The sequence below is a fragment of the Bos indicus x Bos taurus genome, chromosome X (assembly GCF_003369695.1).
Source record: "Bos indicus x Bos taurus breed Angus x Brahman F1 hybrid chromosome X, Bos_hybrid_MaternalHap_v2.0, whole genome shotgun sequence".
Classification (NCBI taxonomy): domain Eukaryota; kingdom Metazoa; phylum Chordata; class Mammalia; order Artiodactyla; family Bovidae; genus Bos; species Bos indicus x Bos taurus.
Window position 1 is genome coordinate 54,703,364 of NC_040105.1, and position 23,475 is coordinate 54,726,838.

The 23,475-nt window shown below is 42.2% G+C and overlaps 1 protein-coding gene across 4 annotated transcripts in view; it reads right to left on the reverse strand.

Annotated features, from left to right (window-relative positions):
• Positions 1-638: 638 nt before the first annotated feature.
• MAGED1 (MAGE family member D1) overlaps positions 639-23,475 on the reverse strand; it is a 79,740-nt gene continuing 56,903 nt past the window's right edge. For 3 of the 4 annotated variants that reach the window (XM_027534292.1, XM_027534291.1, XM_027534290.1), the window contains 12 exons: positions 6,693-6,766; positions 5,241-5,969; positions 3,926-4,594; positions 3,728-3,791; positions 3,432-3,511; positions 3,143-3,234; positions 2,831-2,910; positions 2,697-2,739; positions 2,360-2,422; positions 1,687-1,801; positions 1,058-1,443; positions 639-849 (listed from right to left, as the gene is read on the reverse strand). In XM_027534292.1, coding sequence (XP_027390093.1) covers positions 1,066-1,443; positions 1,687-1,801; positions 2,360-2,422; positions 2,697-2,739; positions 2,831-2,910; positions 3,143-3,234; positions 3,432-3,511; positions 3,728-3,791; positions 3,926-4,594; positions 5,241-5,969; positions 6,693-6,737 — 2,358 coding nt within the window. In that variant the 5' untranslated portion in view covers positions 6,738-6,766 and the 3' untranslated portion in view covers positions 639-849; positions 1,058-1,065. Of the gene's footprint in view, positions 850-1,057; positions 1,444-1,686; positions 1,802-2,359; positions 2,423-2,696; positions 2,740-2,830; positions 2,911-3,142; positions 3,235-3,431; positions 3,512-3,727; positions 3,792-3,925; positions 4,595-5,240; positions 5,970-6,692; positions 6,767-7,330; positions 7,614-23,475 lie in introns of those variants that run through there. The other variant, XM_027534293.1, reaches the window with a different exon arrangement.

Sequence of the window (23,475 nt, forward strand, 5' to 3'; positions counted from 1 at the left end):
TGTGGGGGTAGGGAATTGCAAACGCTTTCTAGAGGCAGATTCCTGGGCAGCATTTCCAGAGATAGCAGCGGGGATGGAAGTGGGGGGATCAGTGGGCCCACTCCTTTACAGGCAATGTGATTAGGTATGAGACTTTTCTTCTCACACAGGAATCTTTGGCACCTGGTTCATCATGTTCTCTGCTCCTATTCTTGCCCCCATCAAAGAGTTATTTCACTTTCCACATGGATAATATAACCAACACCCTTGAGTCCCCAGAACATTATCTCCAGGAACAGCTATATTCCCTTCCCTTCAACTACCCACTCTCTGAACTCTATTATTATTACCTGGAGTTCTACCTCCTCTGTCTTCTTAAATGCAACTGTCTGACCACCTACACCCTCTCTCATTTCATCTTTCAATGTCACTCCAAAACATCTAGCAGCATATCTATCACATGATTCACTTAAGTGATATTTAATACCATACCTATTTTTAGACCTCTTTAACATTCATGTTCATCAATCACTCTTTTGTTTCCCTATCCATTAGCTAGAAAACGGATCTGCCCTTCAGGCTAGTACTGAGGCCCCATTTCTCCCATTCAAACATGGTGATTTTTCATTAAACCCAAAAAAAACAGGGAACACATCTAATTTACTTTGCAGTTTCAACGTTTATTTCTGATACCAAAACTTGACAGCACACAAGGGAGGGGGTAAGCAATAGACAAGGAACAGCAAATAAATTTTTCCTGCATGCCACTTTCAGTCAACAGGATGTGGCTCTCTAGATAGCTGCGTTTAGAAGGATTCTGAGGCTTCATCCTCACTCAGGGGAAAGACAGTTGCAACGTATTAGCAATATCTGTGAACATAAAAAAGAAAAAAAAATTAAAAATCAATGCATATACCAAGTAGTAAGGAATATAAATAACAAATACTGCTTCCCCATACTTCCTTCATCTCATCACCATGGGTTTCCTAGAACTCCCAGCTAGAGCACATAAATACATTCCCATGGACTCTATAACTCCCAGTGACCCTAAGTGCCCAATCCAAAGTGATATACCTACCCAAAATCTCACTCAACCCAGAAGAAACCGATGGCACCAAAGTTGGCAGCAAAGTTGGCACTGGCTGTACCACCAGGGCCAATAATGGGGCCGGCAAAGGTCTGAGGAAATCTGGAGCGAGCATTCTGGTGGTATCTGGCCCAGAAGGTAAATGGGATTCTGGACCAGGGATCTCCAAAATCTCCTTCCTCATCCCACGTCAGCAGCTCAAACTCAATGTCATCCCAGCTCCAGGGCCCAGATACGGCCTCATCTCCAATCCCCATGCGGGTTCTCGCCTCAGCCCGTGCCTCAGCCTCGGCTGCAGCAGCATCCAAAGCATCCAAGGCCTCATCTGCGGCCTCCATGAACTGTGCAGTCCAGTCACGAGGGTCTCTCTTCTGAACCTGAGATGAGGAGTAGAAAATAAAGCCCGTGATAGTATTAGTTAATATTTATGAAGCACCCACTATATACTTAGCACCCTACTTTGTGCTACTGTTTACATAGTAACAACAACAAATACCACCAATAATGTGGCACCTACCATGTGCAATACCTAAGAAAGATCTCATTCCTGCTCTGGACTTTTCCCAGCCAGTCATACTTCATCCCTTAACCTATCAAGTCTAGAGCTGTTCCTCTATTACCTCTGCAATGAATCGTAGCACTTTCATCTTGCTAGTCTCATGGTAGGATCGGAGGCCCCAGAGGAACTCATACTCAGGAGGGTTGCTGTTGGGTACTCGTCTGTAGTCTAGGTACCTTAGAAAGAGGAGAAAGGCCTTTGTTTCTACCCAGCCAAAATCAGAGTTCATCAATGCATAATAATCCGAGATTCTGACACCTCAGATTTCAGGTAGCAACTCCCTCCAGTCTCATTCCAAAACACAGATTATTTACCCTCTAATAATCAAGCCTTCAAATTCCTGTGTTTCTACACCAGTCACCTAGGACTAGAGGATGACTTATATAGAGTCATAGAAAGGACAACACTTTTTCACCCCCTCTGCCACAGTTCTGACTCCAGGTTCTTACAATCTTGTTACTGAACCACAGATAGGCCCATTGAAAAGCCTCTGCTAACCCAGCCTTGGGAATATCTACTGTAGGCGTGGTGGACAAGCTCCACTTGCAAGACAGCTATACTGCAGGAAAATTTAGCCACAAGGAATATACTCAGTAAATACTCCTGAGTATATATGTGTGCATATGCATAGGTATAGTTAATATAAGAAATGAGCAGCATGGGAAGGGCTTTCTGAGGCTGACCAGCACACAGAATTCATGAGGACAAGACAAAGCCGCTTAGGCATCACTTACTTTTGTTTTACAAATTCGTAAGTGAGAAGCTTCCTCAGATCTCCAAGGAGGGGATGTCTTACCCTGAAAGCAAAAAAAAAAAAAAAAAAAGGAGAGATCCATAATTAGAGACTGTGACATTGCCCAAAGGAAAGAAAAGAGTTTTCCAGCACAGAAGTCAGAGATAAGAGAAGAGGAAGAGACCAGGACTATTTCCCCATCCACCCAGGTCACATCTTTGGGCTCTGTACCTCCCCAAACCAATTCCCTTAGACTACCAGGTTGATGCAATCCTGGAACCATCCTCTGTTGCCAAAGAATCATATAACAGGCAAGAGATGAGAGAGCCCAATCATACCCAGGACGCAGTCCCATCTTGCGTAGTGCCTCCCAGAGGACAGCTGCAATGGGAGGCAAGGGGAGACAAGGGATGGAAAATGAACATGGAAATCAGGCGGTAGCCAACCCCCAGCTGCTGGCCCGGCCACTCACCTTCACTGGCACGGTTGCCATTCATGAAGATGACACCCAGAATCACTAAAAGGAGACCCAGTTTTGGTGTGTCTTTGGTCCTAAAGAAGTAAAAAAAATATATATACATATTTTCAGCAGCCATTTACACAGGCACCCCAGGCCGTTTACCCATCCAGCTTTCCTAGTATTCCTCAGCTAGGAGACAACTCTATCCCAACTCTGCCCATGACCTGCTATGTGACCCTGAATCCTGAACCCTGATCTACTTGAAACTCCCAGGAAAAAACCACCACTGAGAATGGCAATGTCTCTCCTCCTTTCCCATCTTACGTTCCCAGTATGCCAGCCAGGGACTCAGGGGTGCTGATGAGAATATACAGGTGTTCTTCCTTGTCAATTTCTTTCAGTTGAATTCCAAATTTCTACAGGGGCAAGAAAACGGACTATGAAATTACAGAATCTAGCATAAGCATACCCACATTCACTCCCTGTGATTTGCATCAAACTCCCAATAGGAATCCCATGAATCTTTTAAACCAAGACTTTCTCATAATATCTATCAAAGCCCCTCCTCGCAAACCTTTCCCCATCAGTCTGTCCTTCAGGGTTGCCTTCTCACCTTCTCCAGGACAAAGCATGCACGTTCAATGATTTCTGGATACACATCAGTGTATTCACGGATGATATCCCTTAGCATTTCTGTAGGTGAGAGGAGGAAGCATCTGAGCTGAGCAGGGGCCACAGAGCTGTGACATCTTTGCCAGCCCTGCCCAGGGGAGCACAGTAAGTGAAAAAGGAAGACTCAACCATGGAAGGAGGGGATTGAAGGGGAGGGGACATATAAGCACAGAGATATCCACAGAGAATGGGGTGAGGGGAAGGGCAGATCTCTGGGAGAGGGTACTGAATGCCTACCTGAGCGCTTGATGGGCACCTTTGTGTAATCTTTAAGCATCAGGTACTTGACTAGCTTATTAGCCTGAGAGGGAAAAAGGAAATCATTCAAGTTATAAGATATTGACAGAACACTTGATTGAATTATAGATAGAAATACAACAAAGAAAAGAAGTGAGGGTGGGTGGGGAGAAGCAACTGGGGAGTTACAGTTCTTACTCTTTCCTGAAGAAGGGCCACATCTCGGGGCTGTGAGGCACCCAGGTTCTGTGAGGCACGCGAATTAGGAGAGGGGCGCAGGTTCGGTGAGGGGCGCAGGTTTTGCCAGTCTGGTGGAACTGGCCAATCAGTGGGGATCCAGTCAGGTGGGAGTGGCCAGTCAGCGGGGAGCGGCCAGTCGGGTGGCAGTGGCCAGTCAGGGGGTAGTGGCCAATCGGGAGGGCCTTGCCAATCTGGAGGACCTTGCCAGCCTGGTGGAGTCTGCCATCCAGGTGGGGTCTGCCACCCAGGTGGATTCTGCCAGGCCAGTGGGTTTGGCCAGACAACCGGACCAGGCCAGACAATGGGGTTTGGCCAGATCACGGGGTTCTGCCAGATCACTGGGTTTGGCCAGATCACTGGGTTCTGCCAAGCAACTGGGTTTTGCCAGGCTGGTGGGGTCTGCCTAGTTGGGGGGCTCTGACGTGCTGGTGGGGTCTGCCTGGTTGGCTGATTTTGCCAGCCTGATGGATTCTGCCAGGCCAATGGGGTCTGCCAGAGCACATTGGGGGGTGCGCCAGGTGGGCTCTGAGTGGTAACTGGAACTGGTGCAGACCTCCAGGTCCCTGGAGCCAGTGGGGCCCGCCTCTGATCCCCACTGCTACTCTCTTCCACGTTCAAGTTATTAATCTGCATTATCAAAGAAAAGGAAGGTCAGGGTTACCAAGTGTTTCTATGTCCTCACCATATCTATTTCAGGAAGGCCCCCTAAAACCCTCACCTGTAGTGACAGCCTGACCTACTAGCCAATGGTCACCCTGAGTCCTGGGCTTGTCTTTCACTGTCTTCCAGGCAGGAGTTTCATCTCTGAACCAGGCCAGGAGCAACCCAAGGGTGGGGCCTGAGGCTTCTCCTCTTCCTATGTCCATCACTGGCTCTGCTTGTACCACCCTGGACAAATCACTCAAGTCACTTCACCTCTCTGGGACTTATTTTCCTTCTCTGTAAAACTGAAACTATGATCCCTAGCTGCTATGAGGTACCTCGAAGATTTAGTAAGTGAGATAACCTGCGTGAATGTGCCTAGGCCAAGATCTAACACATGGCTACTTTTAAAATGTAAAATGAATTACACAAAGACTGTATATATTACGGGTCCATGTCTCATCTCCCCATTAGTCTGTGGACTAACAAGAATCATATTTACCTTATCATCCCCTACAATGTAGCTGAATACAGTTATATATATTTAATTTTGTCTTGTTTAGAACAAATGAACCGCCTCAAAGAAGAAAGGAGAGAGCCCAAAGCAAAATAGAACTAGCAGGGATCTCACCTTACGGGTCCTCTTGCCCCGAATTATAGTCCTGGACTCCAGATTCTGAGCCTGGGAACCATCCGCTGATGTCTGTGCAGCTGCACCATCAGATTCACAGATACCTGGGCTTGGGTCAGCCTCTATGTCAGTGTGGGAAGTGGCCATCTTGGCTGGGTTAACATTCTGGGTCTGGGGATCAGCAGTTGGGGCCGTAGTGGTGTCATTCCAAGCCTTGAAGGCTGTCTTGGGCTGAGGGTTGACCATCTCACTGGCATTGAGAGACTGAGAGAAATTGTAGGCCGCATTTGGGACCACTTTAGTAGTGGTATTCTGGGCCTTAAAGGCCATGTCTGACTTGTTGGCAGTTAACTCACCGGTAGGGGCTGCCTGGGAAAAATCATAGGCAGCATTTGGGCCCTTTGCGGGGGCATTTTGGGACTTAAAGTGTGCTGTAGGCAGAATGTTGGGAGTCTCCTTGGCATTAAATGCCTGGGAGAAATCATAGGCAGCATTTGGACCTTTTGTGGTGGCATTCTGGACCTTAAAGGCTGTCTTAGGCTTAGTGGCAGTTGCTAAAGCCTGCGTATCAGCCATCTCACTGACTGCTGGGGGCTGTGAACTCTGAGGACTAGCATTCGGTGCACTGGCAGCTGCTGTGGCCTGGCTGGTAGGCGGGGCCTCCGAGATCTGGATGGCCTCCATCAGGGTCTGCATAAGCAAGGTGCTGTCTTCTACGGAGGCCTCAGCCTGCAAATAAGGGGTAAAAATTAAATCTCTGGGCTCCCGAAGTGGGGTTGGAAGGGTGAGGTGGGGAGCACAATGTGTAGGGAAGGTGAGGCTGGTTGATGCAAAAAGAGAAGGGTGAGTAAGACATCTAGAGGCCTGAGTGGCATGAAGGGGTTACAAAACATCTGATAGGGGCTGAGTGAGGCAGTGGGTAAACAAGGAGTGGGGCCAAATGAAGAGAGGGGACAAGTGTGGAGGGGGGCTGCTGATCTAGGAGTGAGGTTAGAGCAGAGCAATGCAGCCTGGGGTAGGAGCTCAGGAGGAGGAGGTGGAACAAGAGTGCCGCCTTGAGGAGTTGAGGAAAATAAGGGGGTCTCAGGGGGTGGGGAATGCGGGAGAAAGGGAAGGTGGAGGCAGGAGGTTGGGGGAGGGGGCGGCAGAGAGCTCCATAAGCGCCAGGACTATGGGGGGCGGGGGGAAGGTTCCTTACTCAATCGGGATTCTCTGGGCAGATTGCCCTTACTATTAACAGGGTCTCCCCTTTATCTGAAGGGGAACTGACGGCTGAAAAGGGATGACACCCGCCCCCCTCGCCACACACACACCTTAAACCATAGGAATTTGAAAAATGACGGAATCTAGGCATCAAGAAGGCAACATCAGATCCAAGCGTCTGGACAACCAAAGGAGCCCCGGGGGAACTGTCGGCTAGGGAAACGGTGGGGTGGGGAGTGGAGATCTCACCTGGAAGCCGAGGAGGCCCGCACCACAGTCCATTTTCTCAGACATGATTCTTGTCCCTCTGGCAAGAGCAGAGCCTGGGGGGTGTGGAGGAGGAGTTGGGTGTTATACTAGAGGGCAAACGGGAAGGAACGAATTTGGGGAGCGTTATACTAGAGGGCAAACGGGAAGGAACGAATTTGGGGAGATGGTGGTGTTTGAGGTTTGATTGTGGGGGCGGATGAGGTGCTGAATATGAGAGGAACGGGCCAGACTGGAGTGGGAAAAGTGAATGGATGTCCAGATGGAGGTTCTGAATCCTGAGAAGCTACGAAGAGAAGCTTCAAATCGGGATTCAGATAAGAATTCTGAATCCAGGCAGATTGAATTAGGATTCGCATTTGGGAAATTGAATGGAGTTTTCAAATAATGAGAATCGTATAACAGTACAGACCGAAGTCGAGAAATCTGTAGAGGTTTTGAACGATGGGAGGGGTTTAGAGAGCGAACAGGGATTCTGAATAAGGGAGAATCGGGTGAGGGGTGTGAATCGGGGCTTGGGGAGTGGAAAAGGGATAAGAATCCGGGATAAAGGGATCGGGATGAAAAATAGGGGGCCCGCACCAGGGGGCAAGATGCCCTATCTGGGGGCTAATTCTCACCTTGCCTCAGGCCCCAACCCCAACCCCCTCGTAGCCTCCCTTCTTCACGACTCAGAGGATCGGGATTGCAGTTTTCGGCTCTCAGCAGCCGCACCCTCTCCTTGTCCAGGAGAAAATGCCAGCGCGGCAGCTAAGACGACCCCGCCTCTTCGCCTAATATACCACCCACCACCTCAGATGGTTGTACGCATGCGCAAGACCTGATCGACCAAATAAGAGTCCCGCCGGCTTCCCCAACAAAAGCTTCGCCCTGAAGGCTATGCTGAGCATGTGCAGTGGGAGGCAGTCCCGCCCCTTTGCCAACACACCACCCCATCACCAACCAGGTTGACAGTATGCATCGGCCCCTCCCCCAAACAGATGCGCTGTGCCTCTAGATCCCACCCCTTGCCCCACGCGTCGGCCCCCCTACCTTTTCCGCAATGCGTCTCTGTTCTTTCCCTCCCCTCTAGTGGCCCCTCCTGTCAGTCAGCGTACATCAACCACCCGCTTGTCTAGCAGCATTTAGGTCACTATTAAAGAGGTCTCTGTGTAGGGTCTCTAATTGCAACAAGTGCTAAGCTCCTGCTAAAAATAATCTCATCCATTTAGGCACCTAGGAAAATGGCCAGAGAGGGATACATTAATGGCGGTAGAAAAAATCTGTGCCTGCCTGCCATGTGACCCTACAAGATCTCCTCCCCACTCAACAGTTTCCGGACTCAAACATTAGCTACTTTCTTGCCCTTTGTGCAGCTCCAGCTATTTATTTTGTGTGGGGAGGTGGGGAGGGATGGGTACAGCTTGTACTTAACAGCAGGATCTATGCTGGGGCTTGTTTTCCTCTCACAGAAGCCCTGAAAAGTGGATATCAGCATCTCCACTTTACAGATCAAGATAATGAGGTACAGACATATTGCATGAACTAGACAAGGACAGTCAGTAAACGGAAAATGCAAAATGTGGACCTGGTTTTCCAGACCCTAAAACCCATGTTGCACCATTGCTGGCTCAGGGACTGAGGCACCCTCACTTCTTCAGTTTGAGCAGCAGATTCACTCAACCTCCCCCACTCTGTCAACGTCCATCCCAAACTTGAGCTCATGCTCTGCATCGTGGAGAACACAGGAAGGGGCCCCAGCACCCCCTCCCCACCCCTGCCTGCTCTATGTGGGTCCACCCAGGTGTGCAAATTGCTCTCTGGGGTCCACTCCCTGATCCGTCAGGCCTCTTTTGCTCTAAGTGGCACAAATGTCCCTGAGGCCTTCTTGGTGCCCTCCAGAGCAGCCAGGACGCTCAGGTACTTGTGTGTCTGAATCATGGCAAGCCTCGACTGAGAGTGAATGTTTGCCCTGGTTCCTTCCAGGGCTGGGCCTCAGTTCCTGGGATGGAGTGCTGGGCCAGTTTGTCACTAGCTGTGTGAGCCCACTCAGGCCACTGGAATTCTCTGAGTCTGGCTTCTCAACATGCAAAATGGGAAAGACAAGTAGCACTTACTGGGGTCCTATGCAATGACACAAACTGTGCTTCCAGAATGGAGAGGCTTAAAAAGGCAGAAAATGTTACATAAATGTGAAATGACTCAAACTAAACTGATACTTTCCAAACATCCAAGGTACATCTTTGTACCTTTCACATTTATTCTGGCATCAGCTCCTGCCAGAAGCCAACATACAAAAGGAAGCTAATGCTGGGAAGTACTGCAGCATTTGGTCCCCAAGGGCCAACATCAATTCTGCCTGGCTGGATAACTTTCCCCATCTGTTGCATAGCAACCTCCTCTGTCAGCTGCCTGTTTTTTCTCAGCACTTCCTCTGGAAAGTGTCTGCAGTGGGACGTGATCAGACTCAAGAAAGGAGGCCTAAAACACCATTTTATATGCTTTCTGATCCCATATCTATTATCTCCAGTCTTGACTTATGAATTCTAAATCTGTAATCTGACAACCATTAGAATCCTTTTAGGGAGATGGATTTTTGTTTTATTCATTGCTGTATCCTTAGAACATAAAATGGTGCCTAGTGTATTTTATATGCTCAAAAAATACTTGTTTAATGAATGAATGAATACCACCATCCATTCTGTTGCTTATACAAGAAACCTCAGAGGCATTCTTGTTTCTTTCCTGTGATGAATTCACCTACTTTTCCTCATTACACAAATGCATATCTGTCATTAAAAATTCAAACATTACCTAAGTATTTCAGAAATTAAGTAGCCATCACTCCAAATTTCACCACTTTGAGTTAACTGTTAAGGGTTTGTTGCTAACTTCTCATACAACACTTTATGTACATATATTCTCACATAATTGGGATTACTTTGAATTGCATTCTTTTATTAATACTTACTGCCTCCCACTTGCTTTTACCTCTACCCTCATCTGAGACATGCATTTTAAAAACCATTTTTTATATTCTATCATGTTCAAAAAGTCCTTTATTGTTTTACAAAAATGAAGATCATATTATATATATTTTAATCTATCTGATTTATCTCAGTTAATGTTAATCTACCTCTGATTCATTCTTTTGCACTGCTGCATACTATTCCATGATAGAGAGGGACCACAATATATTAAATCATTTTCTCATTGATGGTAATTCATTTTGGTTTCAGGTGTTTTGGTGTGGGGAGGAAGCACATACTGACAACACTGCAATAAAATAACTGTACATATATCATTACTTTTAATGCTTAATATTTATTCCTGTGACATCGGATGCCCAGGAGTAAGATCAATACACTAGACAGTGTTTGGCATCATAAGCCTTTTCCAGTTTTTTTCCCAACCTGGTGTGTGTTTTATTAGTATCTCCTTGTGGTTTTAATTTACATTTCTGGTAAGTAAGTAGTGGAATACATATTCATATGTCAATGGACCTACTGGATTTCTTTTGTAAAGTGCTTGTGCAAGTCTTTTGCCTATTTTTCTTGTGTTGTCTTTGTCTTAATTATTTTGGAGATTTCTTTGAACAGTCTTACAGATGCTAATTGAAATCCCGTAGGGCTAGATGTATTGCAAGTATTTTTTTCACATTTTAGTAAGGTAATACAGTGTGTATACTCTGTTACGTAACAGTTCCAACTGCAAGAGCCACCTTATCAGCTAAAAGAATGTGACCTAGGATTTACCAGTGGTAGGGTCCTGAAGGAGCCTACTGGGTCGACGTCTATGGGGTCGCACAGAGTCGGACAGACTGAAGTGACTTAGCAGCAGCAGCAGCAGGGTCCTGAAGACCACCCTTGCATTCAATGATTCACTAGAAGCACTCACAGAACTCAGGATAGGTGCTACATTCAAGGCTATAGTTTATTACAATGCAAGGATACCAATTTAAATCCACAAAGCTAAAAGGTGGATAATTCACATGTCCAGGAGAGAACAGGGGTGAGCTTCCATTTGTTCCCTTTCAGTGGAACTGTATGGCCAGTGCTTAATTCTCCCAGCAAGATGTGTGACAAACCTGATCCCTGGAATTTACTGGAGGTTAGTCACGTAGGCATGGAACACCTGGGTGGCTAACCTTAGCTACTCAGTCTCCAGCCTGTGCTGAGGTCAAACTAATGCCACAAGGCTCAAGGCCCCACTATAAATCATACTCTTAACATAAACCATCTGTTGGCCCAAAGCCCCGGCTGAACAAAAAGATTCTAATCAGGCATAATATGCCAAAGGTTTAAAGGTTATCTCCCAGGAGCTTGTCAAGAGCTGGACCTTTCTTTGGAATGTGCAGACATTTTTCTGGAATGCTCAGGGTCTGAACACCTCAGACCTGCCGAGTCAAGTCTTCTATTGCACAAACAGTCATCAGTTCAGTTCAGTTCAGTCGCTCAGGTTAATGAGGAAAATGTAAATTATAACCACAATGAGTTAGTATTTCACATCTATCAGAATGCTTACAAAAAATACAACAGGTGCTGGCAAGGATTTGGAGAAAATAGATCCACTCACACATTGTTGCTGGGAATGTAAAATGATACAATCACTGGGAAAGTTTGGCAAGTTTCTTATAAAACCTAACATGCTCCTATTACACAATCCAACAATTGCCCTCTTGGGCATTTATCCCAGAGAAATAAGAACTTATGGGCTTCCCTTGTAGCTCAGTCGGTAAAGAATTTACCTGCAGTGCAGGAGACCCGGGTTTGATCCCTGGGTTGGGAAGATTCCCTGGAGAAGGAAATGGCAACCCACTCCAGTATCCTTGCCTGGAAAATCTCATGGACACAGGAGCCTGATGGGCTGCAGTCCATGGGATCGCAAAGAGTTGGCCATGACTGAGCAGCTAACACTAATGGTTAATGATGTTGAATATTTTTAACATGCCTATTTGCCATCAATATATCCTCTTTGGTGCAATGTTTCTTCATGTCTTTTGTCCAGTTTTCTAATTTAATTGCTTGTTTTTTTTTTAAGTGTTGAGTCTTAAGAATTTATGTATTTTATGTGTAAGTCCCCTGTCAGATATATGGTTTACAAACTGGTTTCTCCCAGTTTGTAACTTTTGTCTTCATCCTCTTTAAGAGAGTCACATGGCACATTTTTTTAGAAAGTCCAATTTATTGATTTTTTCTCCTTCTAAAGATCTATGTCATTTCTAAGAACTCTTCAACAAGCCCTAACGATCTGAATATTTTATCATGTATTATATTCCAGAAGTCTTGTGGTTTTAACTTTTGTATGGAAGTCTATCTTCCATTTGGATTTAAATTTTCAATTAGATGTGAGGTCTAGGTTGAGTTTTATTTGGGGGGATGGGAGAGGCAGAGCTACAAAAATCCATCTTATCATTCCAGCACAATTTGTTAAAAGATAATCCTCCCATTGAGTTATTTTTGCACCTTGGTAAAAGCTCAGTTGGCCATACCTGTGTAAGGCTATTTCTCAAGTTCTCTACTCTGTTCCACTGGTCTATGTGTCTACTCCTCCATCAGTACTGCAGTGGTCTTGACCACTGTGGCTATACAATAGTCCTGAAGTTGAATAGAATTTTGTTCTTTTTCAGAATTATTTTATCTGTTATTCTAGTTCTTCTGCTTTCCCATACATTTGGGAATAATTTATATCTACAAAGTATCTTGGGTTCAATCCCTGGGTTGGAAAGATCCCCTAGAGAAGGAAATGGTCCAGTATTCTTGCTTGGGAAATCCCATGCACAGAGGAGCCTGGTGGGCTACAGTCCACGGGGGTCACAAAGAGTAGGACATGACTGGGCACACACACACAAAGCATCTTACTGTAATTATGATAGCAACTGCATTCAATCTGTGGGCATTCTCTCCTTTTATTTTGATTTTCTTTGACTTCTTAATCACAGTTTTTTTGTATTCTGTCATTGTTGGGGGGAGTGTTCTATAAATATCGATTAGATCCTGTTGGTTGATGATGTTGGGTCTATCCAATTATGCTTTTTTCCAAACATGGGAAGTTTTCAGACATTTTTCAGTCCCTCCTCCCATGATGACACCTATGTTAGATCTTTTGCAGTAGTCCAACAAATACTTGAAAGCTCTGTTTATTTTTGGTTTTCAGTCTATTTTTACCTGTCAGATATGATACTTTCTGTCATTCCACCTTAAGTTCATTAATTCATTTTTCTATTTATTCTACTTCTGAGTTCATCTATTATTAGTTAAGTTCATTTATTGGATTTTGGATTTTTCAGTTCCTAATTTTCTTTTTGATTGCTCCTTATACTTTCTATTTCTTTTGGAGATTTTCTATTTCTTTGCTGAGACTTTCTGTATTCTATGAACAGTTGCTCATTGAAACATCTTTATCATGGCTGTTTAAAAACCCTTGTAGATGATTCTAATATCTGTATCATCTTGATGTTGGTATGTGTTGACTGTCTTCTCTCATTCAAGGTGTGATTATCATATTTCTTGATATGACAAGTGATTTTCAATTGTATCCAAGGTATTTTGCATGTTATAAGGATCTGAATCTTATTTAATCTTCTGGCTTATCACATGTGAGTGGAAGTCCATATTCCCACTCAGCCTCCACTGACACCTGGGAGAGAGGGGCTCCTTGTTACTGAGGGCTAAATGAGAGTTCCAACTCCATATTAAGCTTGTAGGAATACTGCCCTGACTGGAAGAGACCTGGGTGCCTAATTACATAGCCAGAGACTATAGCCATAACCATCGTATCTTCTCCTTTCAGCGTGATTTCACATTTAGATTATACAGAATGCACACAAGGACAAGCATGGAAGAGTACATCTACACCATTTATTCCTTCTTGCTGGAGGTCTAAGTCCCCAAGTCAAGTATTTTTTTTAAAAATTGAGATCTCTAATGTAAAATCATACTATAAAAATAATTTGATCACTTAATTTACATTAAAAAGTACACTACATTTTCCTTAAAGGAAATCAGCTCTGAATAGTCATTGGAAGGACTGATGCTGAAGCTCAAACTCCAATACTTTGGCCACCTGACGCGAAGAACTGACTCATTTGAAAAGACCCTGATGCTAGGAAAGACAGAAGGCAGAAGAAGGAGATGACAGAAGATGAGATGGTTGGATGGCATCACAAACCAATGGACATGAGTTTGAGTAAACTCCGGGTGTTGGTGATGGACAGGGAGGCCTGGCGTGCTGCACTCCATGGGGTCACAAAGAGTCGGACACGACTGAGTGACTGAACTGAACTGAACTGAACTGAATTTACGTTATATATTACAGTTATTCTGATGACTTGGTGAAACATCAAAAAGATATTAAGTAATAATCTCAATAAGTAATATCCCTTTCTTTTTCTTGAAATGACTTTACCATTTCACCATTTAGAATGTTGTTGCTTTTTTATAAGTAGTTTTTAAACATCATATTTAGTAGTTTATTTCTCTTTTTTACTTACAGTTTTTCATGTTTTTTTTCCTGTCTTTTTTCCCAAATCCTATCCCTGTTGATTGTACCATTTTAAGTACACCTTGGTTCCATTCTATTCTCTTACTTTTTATCACCTTGTTGTTAGAAGCATGAAGAGAGGAAGAAATGAAGAGAGAAAAATTGAAAAGAGAGGGTATAAGAGGAAGAAAAGGGAGGAAGGAAAAAAGAAACAGGAAAACAGTAATAAAAGAAAAAATTAATGACAATTGCAAGTAAATAGAATTATTAAGATAATGAGAAACAAGAGAATGGAGAAACAATGGATACTAAGTTGAAATGGAAAAAGCAGGAAGAGAATAAGGAAGTAGAATGCAGAAGGGAGAAGGGACGTAGAATGGAAGAGTGTGTAAAGGAAATGGAAGGAGATAAAACAGGTTAGGGGTAAATGAAAAAGAAAGGAAAATAAACAAGGGGAAAGAAGAAAAAGAAGAGGAATGTAGAGAAAATAACTAGGGAGAAAAGAGAAGTGTCTGAAGTAAGAGGGAAAATGTGGAGGAGGAGGAGTGATGTGGAATGGCAGCTTTCACTGCAGAAAGACTGCTTAATGTTAGAAGTTCTTTCTTTTTGCTCCTCAAATATCTAGTTCCCTTTATATTTGGTACTCATCAAAGTGCCAGGGGTCATTTCTCACATGATGTCACTCTTGCCTGGAGGTAAGACCACTGTGGTTTTCAATCAATAAGAGCCACGTGGCCCATGTTTTGAATAGATAAATTTGTCTGTGATACTCAGTATTTATAGAGCTTCCCAGCTGGCGCTAGTAGTAAAGTATCTGCCTGCCAATGCAGGAGACAGAGAGAAATATGGGCTTGATCCCTGGGTCAGGAAGATCCCCTGGAGGAGGGCATGGCAACCCAATCTAGTATTCTTGCCTGGAGAATGCTTTGGATAGAGGAGCCTGGCAGGCTATATAGTCCATAGGGTCACAAAGAATTGGACACAACTGAAGTAACTTAGCACACACACTCAGCATTTATCACATACTTTCTGCTGCTGGTTCTTCATCAGGTATGGATATCATCTGACAAATTTAGGTATACAAGAAATGCAAGTTTTCTTTTTCTCTGCAACTTAGCTTGAATTCTGTCAATTTCCCAATCTACTGAGCGGCTGAAACTCAACTCCAGCAGTGTGAAGTTCTCCTCACCCCATTTATTGGGGTTGTGCCTAAATTATGGTATCTCAGTGTCAAAAACATGAGGATGCGTGATATATGTTGGGTATCATATATACATGCCAGCATGATATGATGTCGTATTTGGTTTACCATTGTTTGTCCAAACAGGTAGCTGTTGACTTGAGCCTCAATTTCTACCACAAAGCCCTGATGGGGTCTCACTCTCTCTGAGGGTGTCATATTCCACTCATATACATGGGAAATACCCTGCTACTCCTATAATATGCTGAGGCTTTTTCATCTCTGTGAGGCTGTCTTTGATGAACATACTCTTTTTATACTTCCATGATATCCTGAGCTGAGAGAAACTATGTGAGGAGACTCAAAGCTCAGAATGCCTAAAGACACCACACAACCATTTCTATTTTGTAGTCTTGTTCTCATCCTCTTCCTGGCCTTTCCCAGGAAGTGAGATGCAAAGCCACACTGTTAGAGAATCTTACAAACCTATCTGGGGTTTCTTCCCATCACTAGAATACAGGGTCTAGGTTTCTCCTTTTTTTTCAGGAACCCACAATATCAACTGACTCTTTTTTTGCATTTCTTCACAAAACAGTGAATGTGAGGCTAGAGAGTCTTGAAAAGAAGTGCTAACAACAAAAAAGCTAAACAAACTAACAGTCAATGACTTTCCTTGTACTCAACAGAAAAATGAGGTTTCAGAGCAAATCACCATCCTGTAATATTGAAGGACAGGCAAATCAAGGGTCACAAATAAGATCTGCTTACCTAAGGCAGAAGACACTAGAGCCATAAACTTGTAGGAACTCTTAAATGAAAATGTGACAAACTCCTAGAGGCTGAATGTGGACTAAAATGAGAGTGAGAAACTCTTGGGAGTGGTAGTCCTGTTGGGGAAGCACATTTTCATGGGCTTTATTTCAGGAATCTCATCAGGTTCTCACAGTCAAGATCTGAGAAAGACCCCCTGCTATGGCCCCAGCATAAGCAGGGGAAGAGTCTTTGTGATTATACCTGTGAAATATGCCCAGAGCCTACTCTGTAACAAAGTCCTACTTTTCAAGAGGAAAGACTACCAGAGCTTTGTTTCAGCCCCTCTCTACCTTTCTTGTCTCACCTAAGGTGTGTGTGTGGCAGAGAAGGGGTGGGAGGGGTGGGGGCAGGGGAGGACTAAACAAATAGAAATACTTGTAAAGGCCACAGGCCAGAGTCACAGGCCCACTAAAACACTGAAATATAATTGGAATATTACAAAACACTCCCTTTCCCCCATACCATACCATACCTTGGGCTTCACAGGTGGCTCAGTAGTAAAGAATCCACCTGCCAATGCAGGATATTTAAGAGATGTGGGTTTGATCTCTGGGTTGGGAAGATCCCCTGGAGTAGGAAATGACACCCCACTCCAGTATTCTTGCCTGGAAAATTCCATGGGCAGAGGACCCTGGCGGGCTATAGTTCATGGGGCTGTAAAGAACTGGACATGACAGAGCAAGAGAGCACCTACCACCATACCAACAGGGCTCAAGTATATTATAATGGATTATATTTGAATGAAGAAGCCCAAAGTCAAGACAGGAGACAAAATCAAGGACACTAAAGGAATATGAAGCCTCTGCTACCTATTGCTAAAGCAAAATTTAATTGCTAAAGCAAAATTTAAACGAAGCCCAACTCCTAGTAAGACAAACATAAATCTTCACAATAGAGGCCCCCCTCTGTCAGTTCCTATTACTTGTCCAGCTTTCAAAAAAAATTACAAGGCACACCAAAAGGCAAGAAGAAAAAGTCTGAAGAGACAAAGCAAAAGTAACAGACTCAAATATGACAGAACTATTGGAATTATTAGGGAATTTAATACATTATAATTAATATGTCAAAGACTCTAATAAAAAAGCAGACAATATGCAAGAACAAATGGGTAATGTAAGCAAAGAGATGGAAATCCTCAGAAAGAATCAAATGGAAATGCCAGAAGGACTTCCCTAGCAGCCCACTGGTAAGAATCCACGCTTTCACTGCAGGGGGCATGTGTTCCATTGCTGATCCAGGAACTAAGATCCCACATGCCAAGGGGTGCTGTCCCCCCAAAAGGAAATGCTAGAAATACAGAAATCTCATAAAAGAAATAAAGACTGCATTTGATGGGGTCATTAGTAGACTAGACATGGCTGAGAGAATCTGTGAACTTGGAAGATATGGCCAGAGATGCTTCCCAAACAAATATAAACAGAAGAAAGGAAAAAACAAACAAACAAACAAAAAAAAACCAGAACATTCAATTATTGTGAGACAATTTCAAAGGATTCAACATATGCCACAACTGGAACAAAAGAAGAAGAAAAAAGAGAGAATGGAACAGAAGAATGGAATGGAACATTATATTACAAATAATAATGACTAAGACTTTTCCAAAATTAATGCAGACAACAAATCACAGATTCAAGAAACTTAGATAGAGAACACCAGCAGAAAAACACTAAGAAATTTACATTGAGGAACATCATATTCAAACTGCAGAAAATCAGAAGCAAAGAAAAAATACTGGAAGAAGCCAAGGGAGAAATAAATCGAAGTATACTTATAGCAGAATAAGGATGAGAATTACAGAAGACTTCATCAGAAACTATGTAGGCAAGAAGAAGGTGAAGTGAAATCTTTAAAATGTTAAAAGAATAAAACCCAATGGCCTAGATTTCTGTGTCTAGCTAAAGTATTCTTTAAAAGTGAAGGAGATATAAAGACTTTCTCAGACAAACAAAAACTGAAGGGATTCATCACCAGAAGATCCACCCTACAAGAAGTGTTAAAAGATTTATCAGGCACAAGAAAAATGACACAGGGCAGAAACGTAGAATTATATAAAGACAGGAAAAGCATTAGAGAGGGAATAAGTGAAGCTTTCCTTCAAAGAGGAAATCCAAACTACAATTACAGATATCTTGGGGATGCTTTAATAAAAGGAAATTTATGCAATACCTTTTTCATTATTAAATAATTACATGAAACTCACAAAAGAACTATCTCAACCACAAACATACAGCAAGGATAAAAGGATGAAATAAGTTATGGCACGTAATCAATAAACAAAAGAAGATATATTCATATTAGATTCATTATTTTAGATTAAGTTTCTTGCATAATGTAAACAGAATAATATACAAAAAACAATTCGATAGCTGTACAAGGAATAAAAAACCCAAATCACAACATGTGATTATAACATCCCTTTCTAAGTAAATGATAAACTAATCATTCAAAATACGACTTCTGAGGGATTTCTCTGGTGGTCCAGTGGTTAAGACTCTGTGCTTCCACTGCAGGGGGCATGGGTTTGATTCCTGATCAGGGAACTAAGATCCTGCATGCCACAATGAGTGGCCAAACTATGATTAAAAATAAACAAATATGATTCTTGAAACTCTTACAAAGATACTATACATCAAAGCCCAAACATAAAACACCATGGTGCCTCAAAATGAGCATTATGGAATTCTTAAATCCCTCTTCCATGTTTTCTGAAATGGAGGTAACTTGATTTCATCTCTTTCATTACATATGTAAAAGAACATAGAAATTTAAAGTCCTGTATACTTATGAGATGCTATGTATTGTGATAAGTGTAGGGGATAGAATGATGAGCAAAAACACACCTAGTAACTGCTTTCAAGGACTAATGGATCTCAGTCTTACATAAACAACTGAGCCCAATCACACACAATTTTAAGAAACCTTACTGTGTTTTTCATGCCAATTTTCATCATGGGAGCCGTCAAACTGACATCTTGCGATTACATCAAATGATTTTGTTATAAACTTAAATAGGTTGCTGCTAAGTCACTTCAGTCGTATCCAACTTTGTGCGACCCCATAGACGGCAGCCCATCAGGCTCCCCCGTCCCTGGGATTCTCCAGGCAAGAACACTGGAGTGGGTTGCCATTTCCTTCTCCAATGCATGAAAGTGAAAAATCAAAGTGAAGTTGCTCAGTTGTATCCAACTATTCGTGACCCTATGGACTGCAGCCCACCAGGCTCCTCCATCCATGGGATTTTCCAGGCAAGAGTACTGGAGTGGGATGCCATTGCCTTCTTTCATTACCCCCACCCACTTCCCTTCCAGTTAATTCCTCCTTCCCATCACCTAACAACTAACATTCCATTAATAGGCAGAAGATTACCAGAAGAGACAAGAGGAAGAAGCCTACTAGTAGAACTTTCCACACAGTTTGAGAATGTTTGTTTGATATTTTATCAGATGATCATGCCACACAGGCTCTCAGTATCTTGTGACATACAGGCTCTCTATCATTTGCACTGGCAAATCCATACATATATCTACGTTCTCAGATACCTGCAATATGATTTAGCTCCATGTGTGTCTTAATGTTCAGTATCAATATAAGATGTAATTTGAGAATCAAGAAGCATTAACAACAACTGTAACAGATAAGGATCTGGGCTTAGACAAGTCTTCACATACTTCAGCTTTATGGCATTTCCTGATTACATTTTATGAAACAAGGATCATCTGAAAAGCACTGGAATACCATACCAACGCCAACATTGTACACCACACTTGCATGCACAATAGTAATAGATGTACTCCATCTAAGACAGTTTTCAGTACGTGATGTTACATCACAATTATTTTCACAAAATATTTTCCATGACATTAAAAAGCCTTGCAAACTCCCTTTATAATAACTATGCACTATCCAAGGATATAAATTTACCTATGCCTAATTAACAAAAGTATTATTTCTATTTATTTTTGTTCATTAGATTATCATTGTGGTGACTTTTCCCCCACAAACTTAAATGCATATCTCAAATTATTTCCTTATGGTATATTATTAGGAATGGAATTACTAGGCAAAGGTATATGAACTCTTTTACCAAAATGTTTTCCAGTAAGAATTTTTAATCAATACTAGTAATGTACAAGAGGTCTCATGTACTCTGAGAGTGTTAGTATTGAATGTTTACCTTAAAAATATTTCCAGTTTGATAGACAAACTGATACTTAATTGATTTAAGTTGTATTTCTTTCATGATTAATGAAGCGCAACACACTTTCAGTGTTTATTAGTCATGTGTATTTCTGCCTGAGAGTTCTTTAAATATTAATGATATTGACCTTATACCTAGCACATTTGTTGCATTTTTTTTAGTTTGTAGCTTGCCTTTTAATTTTGTTTATGAATTCCTGATCTAAGAAAAAAGGTAAACCATTGCTTTCTTTTCCACTGTTAGTCTATTTTTTTATGGCAATCCAAAAGTCAAAGAGACATTTATTTTTCTGGAAATTAATTTGGAAATGTGGATTTCGGGCCTAAAAAGGCTTTCTTAGTAATTTACCTTTCAAGACTAAGTGCAAATGATAAAATTCTGAATTATTTTGATGATTTTTCATGACAGAAGCATGCTTCTACAGAAGTATAAAGTAAGAAAACACAATACAAATTCAGCAGGACATTTAATGGGACTTCTACAGTTGCCTCAGAATTTTGGTTAAAGCTGCATTGCTAAAACAAGCAAACAAAAAAGGATGCCAAGTATCCCCATATTCTAAAAAGAAGACACCACAGAGTCCTGAACACAATCCTATAGGGCTTAGGCAGGGGTGGCTGACTAGTCATGCTACTGATACTTATTCCATTCCTTTTCAGCCCAAATCAAATGTACTTAGAGACTAGAAAGAATCAGAGAACAATTTACAGTGTTGTGAGTCCTTGGCTTGGTAGTATCTTTCCCTCTCTTGAAGAAGGGAAGGGCATGTGATTCCCTTACCAAAGCCATGTGAGTGTTAATTGCTTAGTCGTGTACGACTCTTTATGACCCCATGGACCAATAGCCCACCAGGCTCTTTGGTCCATGGAATTCTCCAAGCAAGAATACTGGAGTGGATTGCCATTTCCTTCTCTAGGGGATCTTCCCAACCCAGGGACAGAACCAGTCTCCCACATTGCAGGCAGGCTCCTTACCATGTGAGCCACCAGGGAAGCCCAAAGCCATGTGACGAGGGATCCAAAGAACCACTTACAGAGATTAGGGGGAATCTGCATGAGGTAAGAGAAGGGATGCATGTTATCTTTTGGAATTATGGTTTTCTCTGGGTGTATATATATATATGCCCTGGAGTGGAATTACTGGGTCATATGATAGCTCTGTTTTTAGTTTTTTAAGGAACATCTCCATTGTTCTCCATAGCGGCTGCACCTAACCACATTCCCACCAACAGTTCATTGTAGCACTATTTACTACAGCCAGGACATGGAAGCAACCTAAATGTCCATCAACAGAGGAATGGATACAGAAGATGTAGCACATACATACACTGGAAAACTATTTAACCATAAAAAGGAACAAAACTGTGCCACTTGCAGAGATGTGGATAGACTCAGAGACTACCATACAGAGTGAAGTAAGTCAAAAAGAGAAAAACAAATATCATATATCAACATATATATGTGCAATCTAGAAAAACTGTATGGATGAACCTATTTCCCAAGCAGAAATACAGACCCAGATGTAGAGAACAAATGTATGGGCACCAAAAGGGAAAGTGGGAGTGATGAATTGGGAGATCCTGGGAATGACATACATATACTACTATGTATGAAATAGATAAGAAATGAGAACCTACTGTATAGCACAGGGAACTCTACCCAATGCCCTCTGGTGACCTAAATGGGAAGGAAATCCAAAGAAGAGGGGATGTATGTATACATATAGCTGATTCACTTTGCTGTACAGCAGCACATAACACAACATTGTAAAGTAACTATACTCCAAAAAATTATTTAAATGAAGAGAGGGGAGTTTTGCATTACATTTTGGATAGTCAACAGTATCCCTCCAAGTTGGAATTTCTGATGATTACTAAGGTTTGACTTGTTCCTAAAGACTTTTAGAGTGCATGCCTATGGCTTCTCATCACCATGCATTGAACTACAGTTAGGAACTTTTTTATATTGAAATTTAGTTAACTTACAATATTATATTCATTTAAAGTATGCAACACTTACAGTGGTCAATACTTTTATAGATTATTCAATACTATTCAATACATTTATAGAATATATTCTATTTAAAGGAATTATAAATTCCCTGTGCTGCAGAATATAAATTTGTGGTTTATTTATTTTACACATGGTAGTTCATACGTCTTAATCCCCTACTCCTACATTGCCCTTCTCTCCTTCCCTCTGCCCACTGGTATCCACTAGCTTGTTCTCTGTACCTCAGAGTCTGTTTCTGTTTTGCTATATTCATTCATCTGTCTTATTTTTCAGATTCCACATATAAGTGATAACATACAGTATTTGTCTAGGACCATTTATGTTGTTACAAATCACAGATTTTCATTTGTTTCTATGGTTAGTATTTCTTTGTATTTGTATACTACATCTTTATGCATTCATCCTTGTCTAACTCATTTATCCATTCAGCCTTGTCTAACTCAATGAAACTATGAACCATGCCTTGTAGGGACACCCAAGACAGACGGGTCATGGTGGAGAGTTCTGACAAAATGTGGTCCACTGGAGAAGGGAATGGCAAACCACTTCAGTATTCTTGCCTTGAGAACCCCATGAACAGTATGAAAAGGCAAAAAGATGCGACACTGAAAGATTAACTCCCCAGGTCTGTAGGTGCCCAATATGCTACTGGAAAAGAGTGGAGAAATAACTCCAGAAAGAATGAAGAGATGGAGCCAAAGCAAAAACAATGCCCAGTTGTTGATGTCACTGGTGAGGAAGTAAAGTCTGATGCTGTAAAGAGCAATATTGCATAGGAACCTGGAATGTTAGGTCCATGAATAAAGATATATCAGAAGGGGTCAAACAGGAGATATCAAGAGTGAACACCAACATTTTAGGTATCAATGAACTAAACTGGACTGGAATGGGCGAATTTAATTCAGACCATTACATCTACTACTGTGGGCGAAGAATCCCTTAGAAGAAATGGAGTAGCCCTCATAGTCAACAAAAGAGTCCAAAATACAGTACTTGGTTGTAATCTTGAAAACGACAGAGTGATCTCTGTTCATTTCCAATGCAAGCCATTCAATATCACAGTAATCCAAGTATATGCCCCAGCCAGTAATGCTGAAGAAG